The sequence below is a fragment of the Mesoplodon densirostris genome, chromosome 8 (assembly GCF_025265405.1).
Source record: "Mesoplodon densirostris isolate mMesDen1 chromosome 8, mMesDen1 primary haplotype, whole genome shotgun sequence".
Classification (NCBI taxonomy): domain Eukaryota; kingdom Metazoa; phylum Chordata; class Mammalia; order Artiodactyla; family Ziphiidae; genus Mesoplodon; species Mesoplodon densirostris.
In genome coordinates, this window is record NC_082668.1 from 77,811,943 (window position 1) to 77,827,012 (window position 15,070).

The following is a 15,070-nucleotide window of genomic DNA, read 5'->3' on the forward strand; positions in this document are numbered from 1 at the left end:
TTTCTTAAGCTCAGATGAGCTTTTATTTATAACAAATCAACTTCTAGACTATTGAATTTCCCTAAGCCACTGTGCTGTAATTTCCTAGTCCACCCAAAGTCTATGTGCCAAATGTATTTAGAACAATACCAGAAAGCTCATGGGGTGATGTCAATTTCTCCAAATATGACCTAAATAATTTAGCTTTCTCACTTCCAACCAATGCCCTACTTTAATCTAGCTAATGTGTAATCTCTAGGTAGGTTTTTTCCTGTGCCTTTCCTTATACCACCATTCTTGTTCTTAGCCTCATGGCGTGACCCAAACTATTCCCCCACCTGAAATGCCCTCTGTTCCCCTCTATTTCATAAAGTGCTTCTTGGTCCACCACGTGTCTCACATTTTGCATGAAACATTCTCCAACCCACACTCATCTCTCTTTTATTTCACTTACCATATGATAACTGTTCTCTAATCATTTTGAGCATAATGTTTCTATTTTCATTTAGAGCAGAGTCCATGGTATATACGTATTTTGTTTTCCCCTTATACTGTCTAGCAGAGTGCTAGCACAACATAGGTGCTCAATTAGTACCTATTTAATTTACCAAAAACACATTTAAAGTGGAACCAAATAAATAAAAAAGAAATGATAGCATGAGAATATACCATATTGCAACACATAATGAAATAATGGATCCTTGTTCATGATCATCAATTGCTACTAAAAACTTCATTTTGACAGCTGATAGGAAACGTTATAATGGATGGATCAGTCTGACAACTGTTGAAAACGCTGAATAATCTTAACATCACTGAGAAACAAGCAGCCATTTTGGCATACTGGTATAAGTATACAACATTCTCCTGAACCATTCTTGCCAAAATATGAAAATGAATATGATCAAATCTCTAGACCTATCTATCAGTTTACAGAAAATTCAGTCAATGGAAAAACACATTAAAGAACACTATGGGAATACAATCAGCAAAATTGAAATTTGAAAAACTTTCAAGGATTTAACAAATTATAAGGAAAAAAGAAGGAAGGGAAAATATGAGTTAAAAGAGATTTAAGAAACAGTATCAGAGTCTCGAGCTCTAGCTGGCAGCCAAGCGTACGAGCTCTGCGATCAGCGGCCACCATTGACGTTGCTTCGCTTCTTCTGGCCTCATCTGCGCCACTCGCTCGCCACACACTCCGCAGTCCTAAGCCGCTATCATGGTAAAGCTTGCAAAGGCCGGTAAAAATCAAGGTGACCCCAAGAAAATGGCTCCTCCCCCAAAGGAGGTAGAAGAAGATAGTGAAGATGAGGAAATGTCAGAAGATGAAGAGGATGATAGCAGTGGAGAAGAGGTTGTTATTCCTCAGAAAAAAGGCAAAAAGGCTACCACAACTCCAGCAAAGAAGGTGATGGTTTCCCCAACAAAAAAGGTTGCAGTTGCCACACCGGCAAAGAAAGCAGTTGTCACCCCTGGCAAAAAGACAGCTGCTACGCCAGCCAAGAAGACAGTTACACCTGCCAAAGCAGTAGCAACACCTGGCAAAAAGGGAGCCACACCAGGCAAAGCATTGGTAGCAACCCCTGGTAAGAAGGGAGCAGCCGCTCCAGCCAAGGGAGCAAAGAACGGCAAGAATGCCAAGAAGGAAGACAGTGATGAGGAAGATGAAGATGACAGTGAAGAGGAGGATGAGGATGATGAAGAGGAGGATGAGGATGAATTCGAGCCAGCGGTGATGAAAGCAGCTGCTGCTCCTGCCTCAGATGATGAGGATGACGAGGATGAAGATGACGGTGAAGACGATGATGAGGATGACGAGGATGACGAGGATGACTCTGAAGAAGAAGCTATGGAGACTGCACCAGCCAAAGGAAAGAAAGCTCCAGCAAAAGCTGCTCCTGTGAAGGCAAAGGGCACTGCTGAAGATGAAGATGAGGATGACGATGACGATGAGGAGGAGGAGGAGGAGGAGGAGGAGGAGGATGAAGACGAGGAGGAGGAAGAAGATGACCAGGAGGAGGAGGAGGAAGAGGAGGAAGAACTTGTCAAAGAAGCAACTGGAAAGCGAAAGAAGGAAATGGCCAAACAAAAAGCAGCTCCTGAAGCGAAGAAACAGAAAGTGGAAGCCACAGAACCAACTACATCTTTCAATCTCTTTGTTGGAAACCTGAACTTCAGTAAATCTGCTCCTGAATTGAAAACGGCTATCAGTGACCTTTTTGCGAAAAATGATCTTGCAGTTGTTGATGTCAGAATTGGTTTGTCTAGGAAGTTTGGCTACGTGGATTTTGAATCTGCTGAAGACCTGGAAAAAGCCTTGGAACTCACTGGTTTAAAAGTCTTTGGCAATGAAATTAAACTAGAAAAACCAAAGGGAAAAGACAGTAAGAAAGAGCGAGATGCGAGAACACTTTTGGCTAAAAATCTTCCTTATAAAATTACTCAGGAAGAATTAAAAGAAGTGTTTGAAGATGCTGTGGAGATCAGATTAGTCAGCAAGGATGGAAAGAGTAAAGGGATTGCTTATATTGAATTTAAGACAGAAGCTGATGCAGAGAAAACCTTGGAAGAAAAGCAGGGAACAGAGATAGATGGGCGATCCATTTCCCTGTACTATACTGGAGAGAAAGGTCAAGGTCAAGACCATAGAGGTGGAAAGAATAGCACTTGGACTGGTGAATCAAAAACCCTGGTTTTAAGCAACCTCTCCTATAGTGCAACGGAAGAAACTCTTCAGGAAGTATTTGAGAAGGCAACGTTTATCAAAGTGGCCCAGAACCAAAGTGGCAAATCTAAAGGGTATGCATTTATAGAATTTGTGTCATTTGAAGATGCTAAAGAAGCTTTAAATTCATGTAATAAAAGGGAAATTGAGGGCAGAGCCATCAGGCTGGAGTTGCAAGGACCCAGGGGACAACCTAATGCAAGAAGCCAGCCATCCAAAACTCTGTTCGTCAAAGGTCTGTCTGAGGATACTACAGAAGAGACATTAAAGGAGTCGTTTGACGGCTCTATTCGTGCAAGGATAGTCACTGACCGGGAGACTGGATCCTCTAAGGGGTTTGGTTTTGTAGACTTCAACAGCGAGGAAGAGGCCAAAGCTGCCAAGGAGGCCATGGAAGATGGTGAAATCGATGGAAACAAAGTTACTTTGGACTGGGCCAAGCCTAAGGGTGAAGGTGGCTTCGGTGGCCGAGGAGGAGGCAGAGGTGGCTTCGGTGGCCGAGGAGGAGGCAGAGGTGGCGGCCGAGGTGGATTTGGAGGCCGAGGCCGGGGAGGCTTTGGAGGGCGAGGAGGCTTCCGAGGCGGCAGAGGAGGAGGAGGAGACCACAAGCCACAAGGAAAGAAGACGAAGTTTGAATAGTTTCTTCTATCCCTGTCTTCCCCTCTTCCATTTGAAAGAAAGGACTCTGAGGTTTTTACTCTGTTACCTGCTCAATGACGGAGCCTTCTGAGGACATTCCAAGACAGTATACAGCCCTGTGGTCTACTTGGAAACCCGTATAGATAACATTTCAAGGGAGATAACCCTGTTGGTGTTGACTGGATATTCGTATAAACTTTTTAAAGAGATGCGTGATAGAGCTAACCCTTATCTGTAAGTTTTGAATTTATATTGTTTCCTCCCATGTACAAAACCATTTTTTTCCTACGGAGTTTTTTGGTTTTGTTTTGTTTTTTTTGCGTTGGTGGGTTATAAAGGAAAGCAGAATGTTTTATCATGATTTTTGCTTTAGCAACTTTGGGACAAATTAAAAGTCCTAAACTCTGGTGCCAGACTTGTACTTCCTGTCCTAGAGTGTTTCTCCTGGAATATCACTGAGAGTGGAGCATGGCAAATCAGTTCTGCCACTCCAGATCTCCACCCCCTGTGAAAATGCTTATGCTTTGGTTTCAGGTATCCCAGCCATAAGTTTTTGCAGCCCTGTGTATGTCATGTGAAAGGCTCATTGGAAGTCCACTGTGGCCTTACCCCACTTAGAAACAGGCCTGAGGGGTCAGGTGTCCTGAAAAAGTGCTTTGGAAAGAGGGCCAGGAACACTTTGGTCCGGGCTTTTTTAGATATGCATGCGAGAGCAATGACTGATGAGTATAATTCCTGCTGGATGAATGGGCCAAAATGGAGGCTTTGGGACTGTGAGGCCGGAGAGGAAACTACCAGTCTAGCCGATGGACCTAATATCTTTTGTAATTCCCCCAGCACCCTCAGGTTAAACCAACAAGAAAGGCCTTTGGTGGACATTCTGGCTTGTTAAGCATTCCCTTGCCCACCCCCACCCTCCCACTTCCAGTAAAAGGTCACATGAGAGGCCTAGGTCAAGCGATTAACATGATATATTTAGTTGAAAAATGGTGTGCAAGATGGTACAGAATGAAAGTGCCAACTCAAAAATACGGTACTGGTAGACTAGAGGGCAAAGTAAAGGATTTGAATTAGCTTAGTTTTGTCCTGGTTATGAGTTGCTGGCAGGATGAGGGAATCTAAACCTTGTGCATATCATGCACCACTCACCAAGTCAAGTCCATTGTAAGTACTAAAGGCGCAGACCAGGACAAATAACCTGGTTAGAAAGGGTGGAAGATTGGAAGTTTGGGTGCTGCTGGGAAGAAAAATCAAGCCAGCAGAGGGACATCCTCTGGTCAGGCAAACCTAAAAACTAAAGTGCACCGTTGGAGAGCCTACTGTATAGCTCAGGGAACTCTACTCAGTGCTCTGTGGTGACCTAAATGGGAAGGAAATCCAAAAAAGGGGATGTATGTATACGTATAGCTGATTCACTTTGCTGTACAGTAGAAACTAACACAACATTGTAAAGCAACTATACTCTGATAAAAATTAAAAGCAAACTAATGAAAAAAAAAAAAAAAAAAGAAACAGTATCAGCCAAATGCAATATGTGGATAGTATTTGGTTTCTGATTTGAATAAACCAAATGTAAAAAAATTTTGAAACAATTAGAGATATTTCAATATTGACTAGTTAGTTGATACTATTATGGAAACTGTTAAAGTTTTTAGGTACGATCATAGTACGGTTATTTTTTTTAAAGAGTCTTTCATTTTAGAGATATATACTGAAATACATATGAAATGATATGATATTTGGGGATTTGCTAACTATTATCCAGTGGGCATGGGACAGTACGTAAGGGTATTTGACTGATAAGCTGATAATTGTTGAAGTTGAGTGATGATAGATTTTGTATGTTTTTACATTTTTCCATACTAAAATTTTTGTAAAAAAACAAAATAAACCATAAAATATAATGTATGTCCAAAGAGATTTGTATATTAAAAGACTGTAGTCTCAAGGTTCTCAGACTATGAGACCAGAGATGCAGTGAACTAATGTAAAGAAAAATAGCATACATTCATCCTTTCCAAGTACTGAGACTATTTCTATAAATTTCAGTAGAAAGAAGTTTGTGTTTTGGAACTAGTCTTATCACCTTTTGATTTAAGACTAATTTATGGGAATTATCATTGAATGACCTTTGCACATGTGATGTCATATGATTTATGAAGCTAAATATAAGCAAATACTTATAACTGGTCAAGATTTCTGTTTCAAAAGGTAAGTATAGCAAGAAAATAACCAGACCAATAAAACTCAAGTAACCCAGTTTATCCAATTTACCTAATTGCCCTCCTTGTCATTTGCAAGTCTAAATGATGTTTCTCCTGTTCTCCAGAAAAGATAAGATAATGTAGTTTTTTAAATTGGGCACACACCATAAATCATGAAACAAATGCAAGTTTAGCAATCATGAAAGAACATTACCACAGTGGCAGTCAGGAGCACATTATAAGGAAAGCATTATTTAGATTATTAACTACAGGACATTTTCCCAGTTCTTTAGTTAATACAGTCTTTGAATGAAACCTTAACCTAACAGAGAACAAATGAAGTTTAAAATATGTTCATCTGTTGCAAATAATAAATTAAGGATTTAAAATGAAAATGGTTAGTAGTATTACATGTATCCCTTGCTCTTAATGTAAAAGTTAAATGGTTCAAGGGAAATTAATTAACATACATATTTTCAGGGTGAATAAAGTACTAGAAAAACACAAAATGAAGCCCATGAAAGCTTCAAAGGCAATAGTGGAAATTAACATCAAGGCAACAATATTAACACAATTTTACATCAAAATTGAAAGCTTTGAAAATAACTCTAAGTGGCGATGCGGTATAAAGGAAATGAGTATTGAACTGCTGGTCAAAATACCAGCTTTTTTGTCTTCTCTCTGCCACTAACGGATAACAATGTTACTTTGAGCAAATGGCTAACCTAGTTTTCTCGCATGTTAAAGGGGAGGACTGGATCAGGTGAGTTCTATACTTAATCTTTAAGTCCTAATATTCTGATTCTATTTTATATTTTCCTTATATAGAGAGACCACAATATGGCATGCTCCGCAATTGTCTTCTTCAAGCAAAATGAATTGCAATGAGGAACGTCAGTGTTTTATAAGCCTGTTAAATAATAACAGACAATTAAACATTAATTGTGAATTCTATCTGCTATTATTTATGGACCATTGTATCATGTGTGTTGTTTTATATGGGAAAAGTACCATTGACCAGTGCCTGTAACTGATGATTATAAAATATTAAAAACTGCCATATATGAGGCTTATTGTGTGCCAGGCCTATGCTTTATAAAGGCATTAAGCACATGGTGTGAAGTAATCCTTGAAACAAACAAGCTATCATCTTCACGCTTCATCTGGCTAACTTTTCCCTATCCTACTCAACCCTAAGCTTAGTCATCATTTGCTCCAGGAAGCCTTCCCTAATTTACCATGTTCAGGTCAGCTGCCTCTTTCCTACTTCCCTACTTTCCTAGCAACTTGTCCCTCTCCTGTATTACAGCACACATCAGCATGGAACCATGTGGATTTGCCTATATCTCACACTTGGCTACAAACTTCTTAAGGGCAGGGACCAGATTTGTTTTATTCATGGGCTCTCTCCAGAGCCTTGCTTGGCATCTAGCACTTAGTAAGGGTTCAAGAAATACTTGTTGGTAAATGCATGGAAAAGTCTCTGAGACTATGCCTGTGAGTTAGATTGACAGTATTTCCCTTTCTCCCCACTGGACTGGTCTTTGGAAAGAAAGGTACCCTCCTCAGACATACTACCATTTTCTGACTCTTCCACCCTGTGATGACGGATCCTTGCTTTCCTGGTCATAGCTGTTTCCAGGATTCCCAAGCTCTACCTCTGATTGCCTCATGGAAAATATCCAGAAAACCTTGTCAGGATTTTCAACAATGAATTCCTATTTCTAGCAATGTTAGAGGACGTGTCCAAAAAAGTGTCAAGCAAATCCTTTTCTGTCTTCTCCTTAAATGTTTCTATAAGCTTCTAAATTCAGTTCAGCTGAGTAAACTTCAAGTTTTCATTTTATTAAATCTTCAACAGTGTGATAGTTCCATTAAAATTTCCACATGTCTCACCATTTTTCAATATTGCTTAACTAAGCTTTATCTTATGTGTTCCATTTATGTTTAAACTCCACTCATGAAATACAGTACCTGTGATTTCGCATACATTATTAAAGCTTTCTATACTCTTCTTAGCATTTTTGCTTAGCAAAAAGATTTGTCTTTTCCTCTTGGCTTCACAATTGTCCCTTGGTTTCTTGGGTGACTTCATAAGTGCATTTTTTATCACCTCTCTTTGATAACTACTTCCCATTTTCTGTGACTTTTTATCAGTCGTTTACAGAATCTCAATGATTATGCACTATTATCTTGATTGTTTCATGTCCTTTTCTTTTCAAATAAAATCGTGCAAAGTTTCATTTAATTGGGTCCCAGAGGGTCTTAACCTTAGTGTAAAACAAGACTTGCAGAGGAAGAAACAAACTAAATGTTAATAAGTGGAAAACTATCAACATATATTTTTTCCTAAGGGACAAAAGTTACAAACCTATCAGTCTATTTTATTTACGAAGCTGACAAAGCCAGACTGTATAATGGAGACAGAAAATGGGGCTAACAGTCAGGAAATCACTTGCCTGCTGGCTATGAGATCTAGGGAAATCATTTCCCATTTCTGGGCCTCAAATTCTCTTTGAAAAATGAAAACTAAATCGGTTGTTCAAACAAAGGGTTACAACACACTAGTGGATAAGGAAATAAATTTTATGGATGGGAACTAGCATTTCTTTATGGAAGAAAGTATCAGAGAGCATCTCATGTCATTACAGTAATGCTGTTTCAAGAAATTTTAATTTCCATTGTGTGTATGTATCTGTGTGTGTTGTGCGTGTATTCATTTGTGATGTAAAATACATTTCTCACTGTAGGTCACAGTGAAAGAAGCTTGAAAAACACAGCAGGATGTTCTCTATAATCGCTTCCAATGCTGAGATTCTATGGCTCTCTGATATAAAGACCAAAGCTACTGTGTTGCCATCATTAAGCCACAGTCCTTATTCTTTCTATAATACAATCAACCCAGAAGCATGATGAGAGAACCCAGGTTTTGAAGTCAGAAACCTTGAGTCCTACTCCGTGACTTATTAATGATATTCCCTGGGGTACATTGTTTAACCACCTGTAACTTCGGAATAATGTAAAATGGGATAACAGTGACACACACCTTACAGGATTGCTGTGCAAATACCATCAATTTGCACAAGCCAGAAACTCAGGAATCATCCTGACGCTGTGTCCCTGACACTCCACATATAATCCATTACCAAGTCCTGTAGACTGTGCATCTGACTATCACTTGCACCCACATTCGATTCTATCTTCAGGGCTCCCATCCTAGTGTTACCCAGATATATCCTGCATCCACTCTGGTTTCATTCCCTGCCCACACCACTATCTCACTTCCTACACTTTCAATGGTTTCCAGCACTCTTGGGGTGAAGTCTGAACTCCGAACTATGGACTACAAGACCTCTAGGGTTTGGCCCTGCCTATGCCTTCAGCCCCAACTCCTAACCTCATACCAATCACAGACTCACCCTCTTGCTCCAGGAGCCCTGGCCATCATTCAGCCCCTAAACAAGCCACATTTCCTCCAGCTACATGGATGTTGAACAAGACATTTCCTTTGCTTGGAATGCTCCTCCCCTCCTCTTTGCCTCATCCACACATTTTCCTAACCAATACTTAGTCCCAGATTTCAGCTCCAGTGTCTGTCAGGGAAGCCTTACCTACCCACCCTATAGGAGATAAAGCCTTCTAGCTGCATGCTCCCATAACATTGTTTACTTTTTCTTCAATGTACTTACCACAGTTTGAAATCAGACATTCAGCCCTGTGATTACATTACCAGTGTCTATTACCCCACTACACTGTGATCTCCATGAAGAAGGGACCATATCTGATTGGCTCACTATGGTATCTCCAGTGCCTTACACACCACCTGACACCTAATAGATGCTCAATAAATATGTTTGAATGGGTGAATAAATGAGATAAGAAAGCATAAGTGCTACACAAATGTTTACTATATTCCTGGATTGCTGCAATTGCTTTCTAGCTGACTTTCCTGACTTCAGTGTCATTTTGATTCAATGCATTCAGTAGATATTTGTCTATTGGATTTTCACATATTTTTGCTCCCTTACACATGATTCTAATAGCAGTGGCTTTGCATTTGCCACCATTTCAAGTGGCTCCTATGGACATTTATTTATCTGGACAGCACCTTATTCAAAGGAGGACTCCATCTTTTAAGGCATATGTGAACTTGACCTCACGCATATGACTTTATTTCCTATTACTACCCAGAGCAAATAGGCCAGACCTTCCTCTTCCTCCTCTGTCTCTTCCTCTCTTCCCTACTGCTACACACCCATGTTTATCTCTGTCACTGGCCTTTGTCCAAGAAGCCCTCACTCCTGCTCATCTGTCCTTCAAGGTCATTCAGGGCCCCTTCCTAATGACTTCTCCACCATTTGTCAATCCAATCTCTGATGTGCATCCTTGATAGTGTCTAAAAATAGATGACATCCAAGCACTCTTTAATTACCTTGCTTTATTTTCATTCCACTTGTCACTATATAAAATTATATTATTACCCTAAGATTTCTCAACAAAAGGAGAATTTTTTTCTTTCTCTTGTATCTATATGAGATGATGGACAGCTAAACCTATTATGGTCATCATTTCCAATAAATGTATATCAAACCATCGTGCTATACACCTTAAACTTATACAGTGAGGTATGTCAATTATTTCTCAATAAAACTGGAAAATATTATATTATTGATCAGTTGATTTATTTTCTTATCATTGTTTCTCACTATACTTAAACTCCATGACAGCAGAGACTTGGCCTTCTTTACTTTCTAACCCCACTCCTGGAACAGTGCCTCACCCAAAGTAGGTGCTTAATGAATATTTCTTGGTTGAATGAACAAGAATGGCTCTCATCAAAAAGATAAGAATTAATGAGTGTTGGAGAGGACATGGAGAAAAGGGAACCCTTGTACACTGTTGGTGGGAAAGTAAATTGGTGCAGCCACTATGGAAAACAGTATGGAGGTTCCCAAAAGATTAAAAATAGAACTTTCATACAATCCAGCAATTCCACTTCTGGGTATTTACCCAAAGGAAATGAAATCACTATCTTGAAAAGATATCTATACCCCCAACTTTATTGCAGCATTATTTAAAATAGCTGAGATGCGGAAACAACCCAAGTGTCCACTGACAGATGAATGGATAAAGAAAATGTGGTACACAAATACAATGGAATATTATTCAGCCATTAAAAAGAAGGAAACCCTGCCATTTCCAACAACATGGATAGACCTTGAGAGCATGATGATAAGTGAAATAAGCCAGACAGAGAAAGACAAATACTGTATGATCTCACTTACACATGGAATCTAAAACAAAAAACAAACCAAAAATAAACTTTTAGATACAGAGAACAGATTGGTGGTTGCCAGAGACAGTGGCAGGGCGTGGGGAGTGTCAAAATGGGTGAAGGGGGTCAAAAGGCACAAAATTCCAGTTATAAGATAAGTCCTAGGGATATAATGTACAGCATAGTGACTATAGTTAACAATATTGTATTGTATATTTGAGAACTGCTGAGAGGGTAAATCTTTTTTTTTTTTTTTTACTTAGTTTCTGCTTTATAACAAAGTGAATCAGTCATACATATACATCTGTTCCCATATCCCTTCAAGAGGGTAAATCTTAAGAGAAAAAAATAGTAATTACATGGGGTGGTGAATATTACCTAAACTTATTGTGATAATCATTTCGTGCAATATATACATATTTCAAATCACTATACTGTATGCCTAAAATTAACACAAAATTATGTCAATTATATCTCAGATTTTAAAAAAGAAAGAAAAAAGGTTTTGTTAATTAGCCATTTCACATACATATCCCAGCTCCCAACTAGATCTTATGCTTCTTATATTCTGAGGTCAAAGTTTAGACAATTTTTGTAATCTACAAAATCAACGACAATGCTAAATTCATAGAAGGTACTCTGTAAAAGTCATTATTAAAGATATCTGTGATCTAACAAACATCTTGCAAGAAAGTTGAAACAACTTTCTGCTGAGCCCTAAATTTAATTTCAGTATCAGGGATTTTCCACAAAGCCATCAACCCCAGAAATGACTACACTTTTTCTTTTTTTTTTTTTGCGGTACACGGGCCTCTCACTGTTGTGGCCTCTCCCGTTGCGGAGCACAGGCTCCGGACGCGCAGGCTCAGTGGCCATGGCTCACGGGCCCAGTCGCTCCGCGGCATGTGGGATTTCCCCGGACTGGGGCACGAACCCGTATCTCCTGCATCGATCGGCAGGCGGACTCTCAACCACTGCGCCACCAGGGAAGCCCAATGACTACACTTTTGATTCTGCAATTTGAGCTTTCTTATCTTAAGCTATGGTTAAAAATAAAATACAAATAAAATATTTAGCATATTTGCCTAACAAGGCATTTGCCTTATTAAAGCAAGTGAAATAGATTACAGAAAGGAGGATGACTTATCTAGAATCCTTTCCTATAATTAGGATCGTATGCTGTCTATAGGGAGAAAGAGGGAGATATGTATTAAATAATGTAAATAAGTATTAGTAAACTATTTTTAAATTCACAGGTTTATAGTAGCATAACCATACACCTCAAAGCTCTGATATTTTTCTCTTAGAGTTATTATTTTAATGAATAAAACCTTAAGAGAAATGCTCATAGATCAGTAACCACTGGAATAGACTTTTTTTATGAGAATAAGATAATTTTGGAGTTATGAAATGGAGACCACTGCTGAGAACAAAAATTAAGGAAAGTGATTATAGAGTGTGACAAAAAATGATTACAGTTTATGGATTTCCTAACTCATAGGACCCAAATAGGAAGCCATCAATGAGAATACTTTTCTTACTTATCAACACAGTTCTTTCTAGATATAGCACAGAATCAACAACAGATAATTTAAAGAACTTGGCAATACTTTTAATCTCTTCACACAAACTCATTACATCTTACTTATAAAGGGGAGCCAAGAAGAGAAGTGGAGATCACAAGAAGATTAACTGGGAAAAATCATAAAGTGACTTCCATTATCATCAGCAAACCCCCCCTTCACTTAGTATGTTATTCAGCAATAAATATTTCAAACTACATATAGTGCATATTGATTTATGCATATTGCCTGAATGCCTTCCTGCAGAAAGAACAGTCAGAACATATCAGAAAAAATAAGCAATATCTTCTTAGGGGAAAAATAAAAGCAATAGGAAAAAAGGGAGGAGGGGAAGATAAAAGGTTAAGGAACCATTATATGCATGCAAAGGGGGCTCACTCAGATGATCCCCAAAAATGCTAACAGAAGTTACAGACATCAATTCCCTGAGCATGCACAAGATGATAAATCCTGTCACCTTGAACTTTCTCCAAATAGATACTAAGAAAGAGGCAGGATGCTATACTGATATTACAATATGTTCGTGGAGATGGAAAATCTTATTCTTTTCCATAAAGTCTTGGTAAACCTCTGAAATGAATGTTCTGAGCAGGTAAAAAACTAGAACAATCTGCATTATTTTGAATTCATTTGTTTTATGTTTAAGATTGAGCCAGTTTTGCTTCTAAATGACAACTCCACTGCAGCTCATTTATACATTCCTCCAATTTCCCCAACCTTCTAATTACTTATTCTGTATACATTTCTTGAAGGAATAGCTATGACCCCTTATAAAAAATTATATACTATTCAGCCAAGGAGACAACTCTGTCCTAATCCATAAAAACATATTAAACAGAAGCATGATGGTGTGAATCTAACTGCTACTTATGCCAGGAGATTTAGAAATTTGAATTTGGTCTTTTAAGTCTATGTTCTATTGCAAGTTTCCTGCGTATAGATAATTACTCCCAGCTAGAAAAAAGATCCTATCTGTCATTACAGAGCTAATGTAACTGACCAATAATTCTATACATTATGTGCAAATGTCTGGGGGATTTTTTACATTTAAAACTGTTTTGCCTCTGTTGTTCCCAGGCTTTCCTTTTTTATTCTTTCCTTTTCACTCAGCCCATTGGGCCTCCAGTACCATGAATGTAGTCACAACGCCCAAATCCATGGCTCTAGATCCATATTTCCAACTGTCTACTGGGTAATCCACAGCCCTCTAAAAGCAACACATTCAAAGACAGAATCACTATCCTTCCTTCAAGAACTTGTATTCCCTATCCAGGTTGATGGCATCATAGATCATCACCCCGTTGCCCAAGCCAAGAGCCACTCTAGACTCCTTTCTCTCCAATACCCTTCCCATTCTCTCACTAAATCCTCCTTAATATGTCTAGACTCCTTTATGACACCTCCAGCCCCAAAGCTACTAAGTTCAGTTAAACTTTCATCATCCTTTCCTAGACTTTGAGAATTAGTCCTAACTGGACTCCCCACTTTCAGATTTATCCCATGTCAATCCATCCTCCACATCATGCCTGAAAAATCCTTTTATAGTGAAAAATCTGATATTACTCCACTGCCTCAAGCCTTTCAATGGCTCCCCATTGTCTCCAGCAGACGCGTAAGTTCAAATATCTGTTGGGGCCAGGCAAATATCAAAAGCAAGGAAAGGGGGCTGGGTGTAAGACACCCAAGTGGTGGTAGGAACTGGACTCAGATGGACAGGCACATGCTCCACCTAAAGGCACCTAAGGAAGGCAGTTGCTTTTGACTCTCACCAGTTGTTGCCACATAGAAATGCAGGGCCCAGGTAACCAGATATTCCAACTTTTCAAGAGAATCTGAAAGTTTGGATTTGTATGCACATTTTCCAATATTTTAATGTTGAAAATATACCCACACTTTTAAAAACAAATATATGAAGCCCCAATTTCATATTTAGGCTATCAGTTTTCAACTTCTCATCTACCAGATAGAATTCAAACTCTTAGCATGACATATCATTTCCCCCATTATCTATCAAAAATATTCTTTCTTTACCCTCCCTGTACCCAAACCATACTACTTGCACCTATAACAAACTACATGCAATTCTTCAAATATGTCATGCTGTTTTAGTTCCCCATGCCTTTGAATAGTCTTTCCTACTTCTGAAATACCCTGATCCCCGACCCAACTCTTGTTTTAGTAGGAAATTGTTATTCACTTTTCCAGTCTTAGCTCAAGCATCTCTTTCTCTGGAAAGCCTTCCTGGATCCAGTCATGATAAGACAATTATCTTTGGTGTCACCATCACCTCTAGGACATAACCATATGACTCACCAGTCCTACTGGTATGCATCCAAGTGAATTAATAGAATTACTATAAAATTAATCTCACTAAATTGAAATCATTTATTTTAAAGTTGCCTCCTCTATCAGACAAGGGACCTCTTTTAGAGCAAAGACTTATTTCAGCTTTTTACATCTATTCTCAGCCCACAGCTTATTTAGTAAATACATAATAGTATTAGAACTAAATAGGAGATAAGAGACTTGTGCCATTTTCTCCAGTTGATAACAAAGTATTAATTATAGGAAAACAAGCTTTTCACTGATGTCTGAAAGAACTAAGTTTTGCTTGCATATAAGTAGAACAGCTTCAGCTTTAACTGAAAAATACTTTAACCTG

The 15,070-nt window shown here is 38.8% G+C and overlaps 2 protein-coding genes across 2 annotated transcripts in view; one reads left to right on the forward strand and one right to left on the reverse strand.

The window, feature by feature from the left end:
* Positions 1-15,070, reverse strand: part of CCDC148 (coiled-coil domain containing 148) — a 286,814-nt gene that overhangs the window by 74,373 nt on the left and 197,371 nt on the right. The gene's annotated exons all lie outside the window — the stretch shown is intronic.
* Positions 1,076-3,761, forward strand: LOC132495102 (nucleolin-like). Its single transcript, XM_060106708.1, has one exon. It carries the CDS (start codon positions 1,202-1,204, stop codon positions 3,344-3,346), a length of 2,145 nt encoding a protein of 714 aa, XP_059962691.1. The 5' UTR covers positions 1,076-1,201; the 3' UTR covers positions 3,347-3,761.

Bases quoted from the DNA above. Each gene is read 5' to 3' on its own strand.
- LOC132495102 (XM_060106708.1), top strand. From the start codon at position 1,202: ATGGTAAAGCTTGCAAAGGCCGGTAAAAATCAAGGTGACCCCAAGAAA.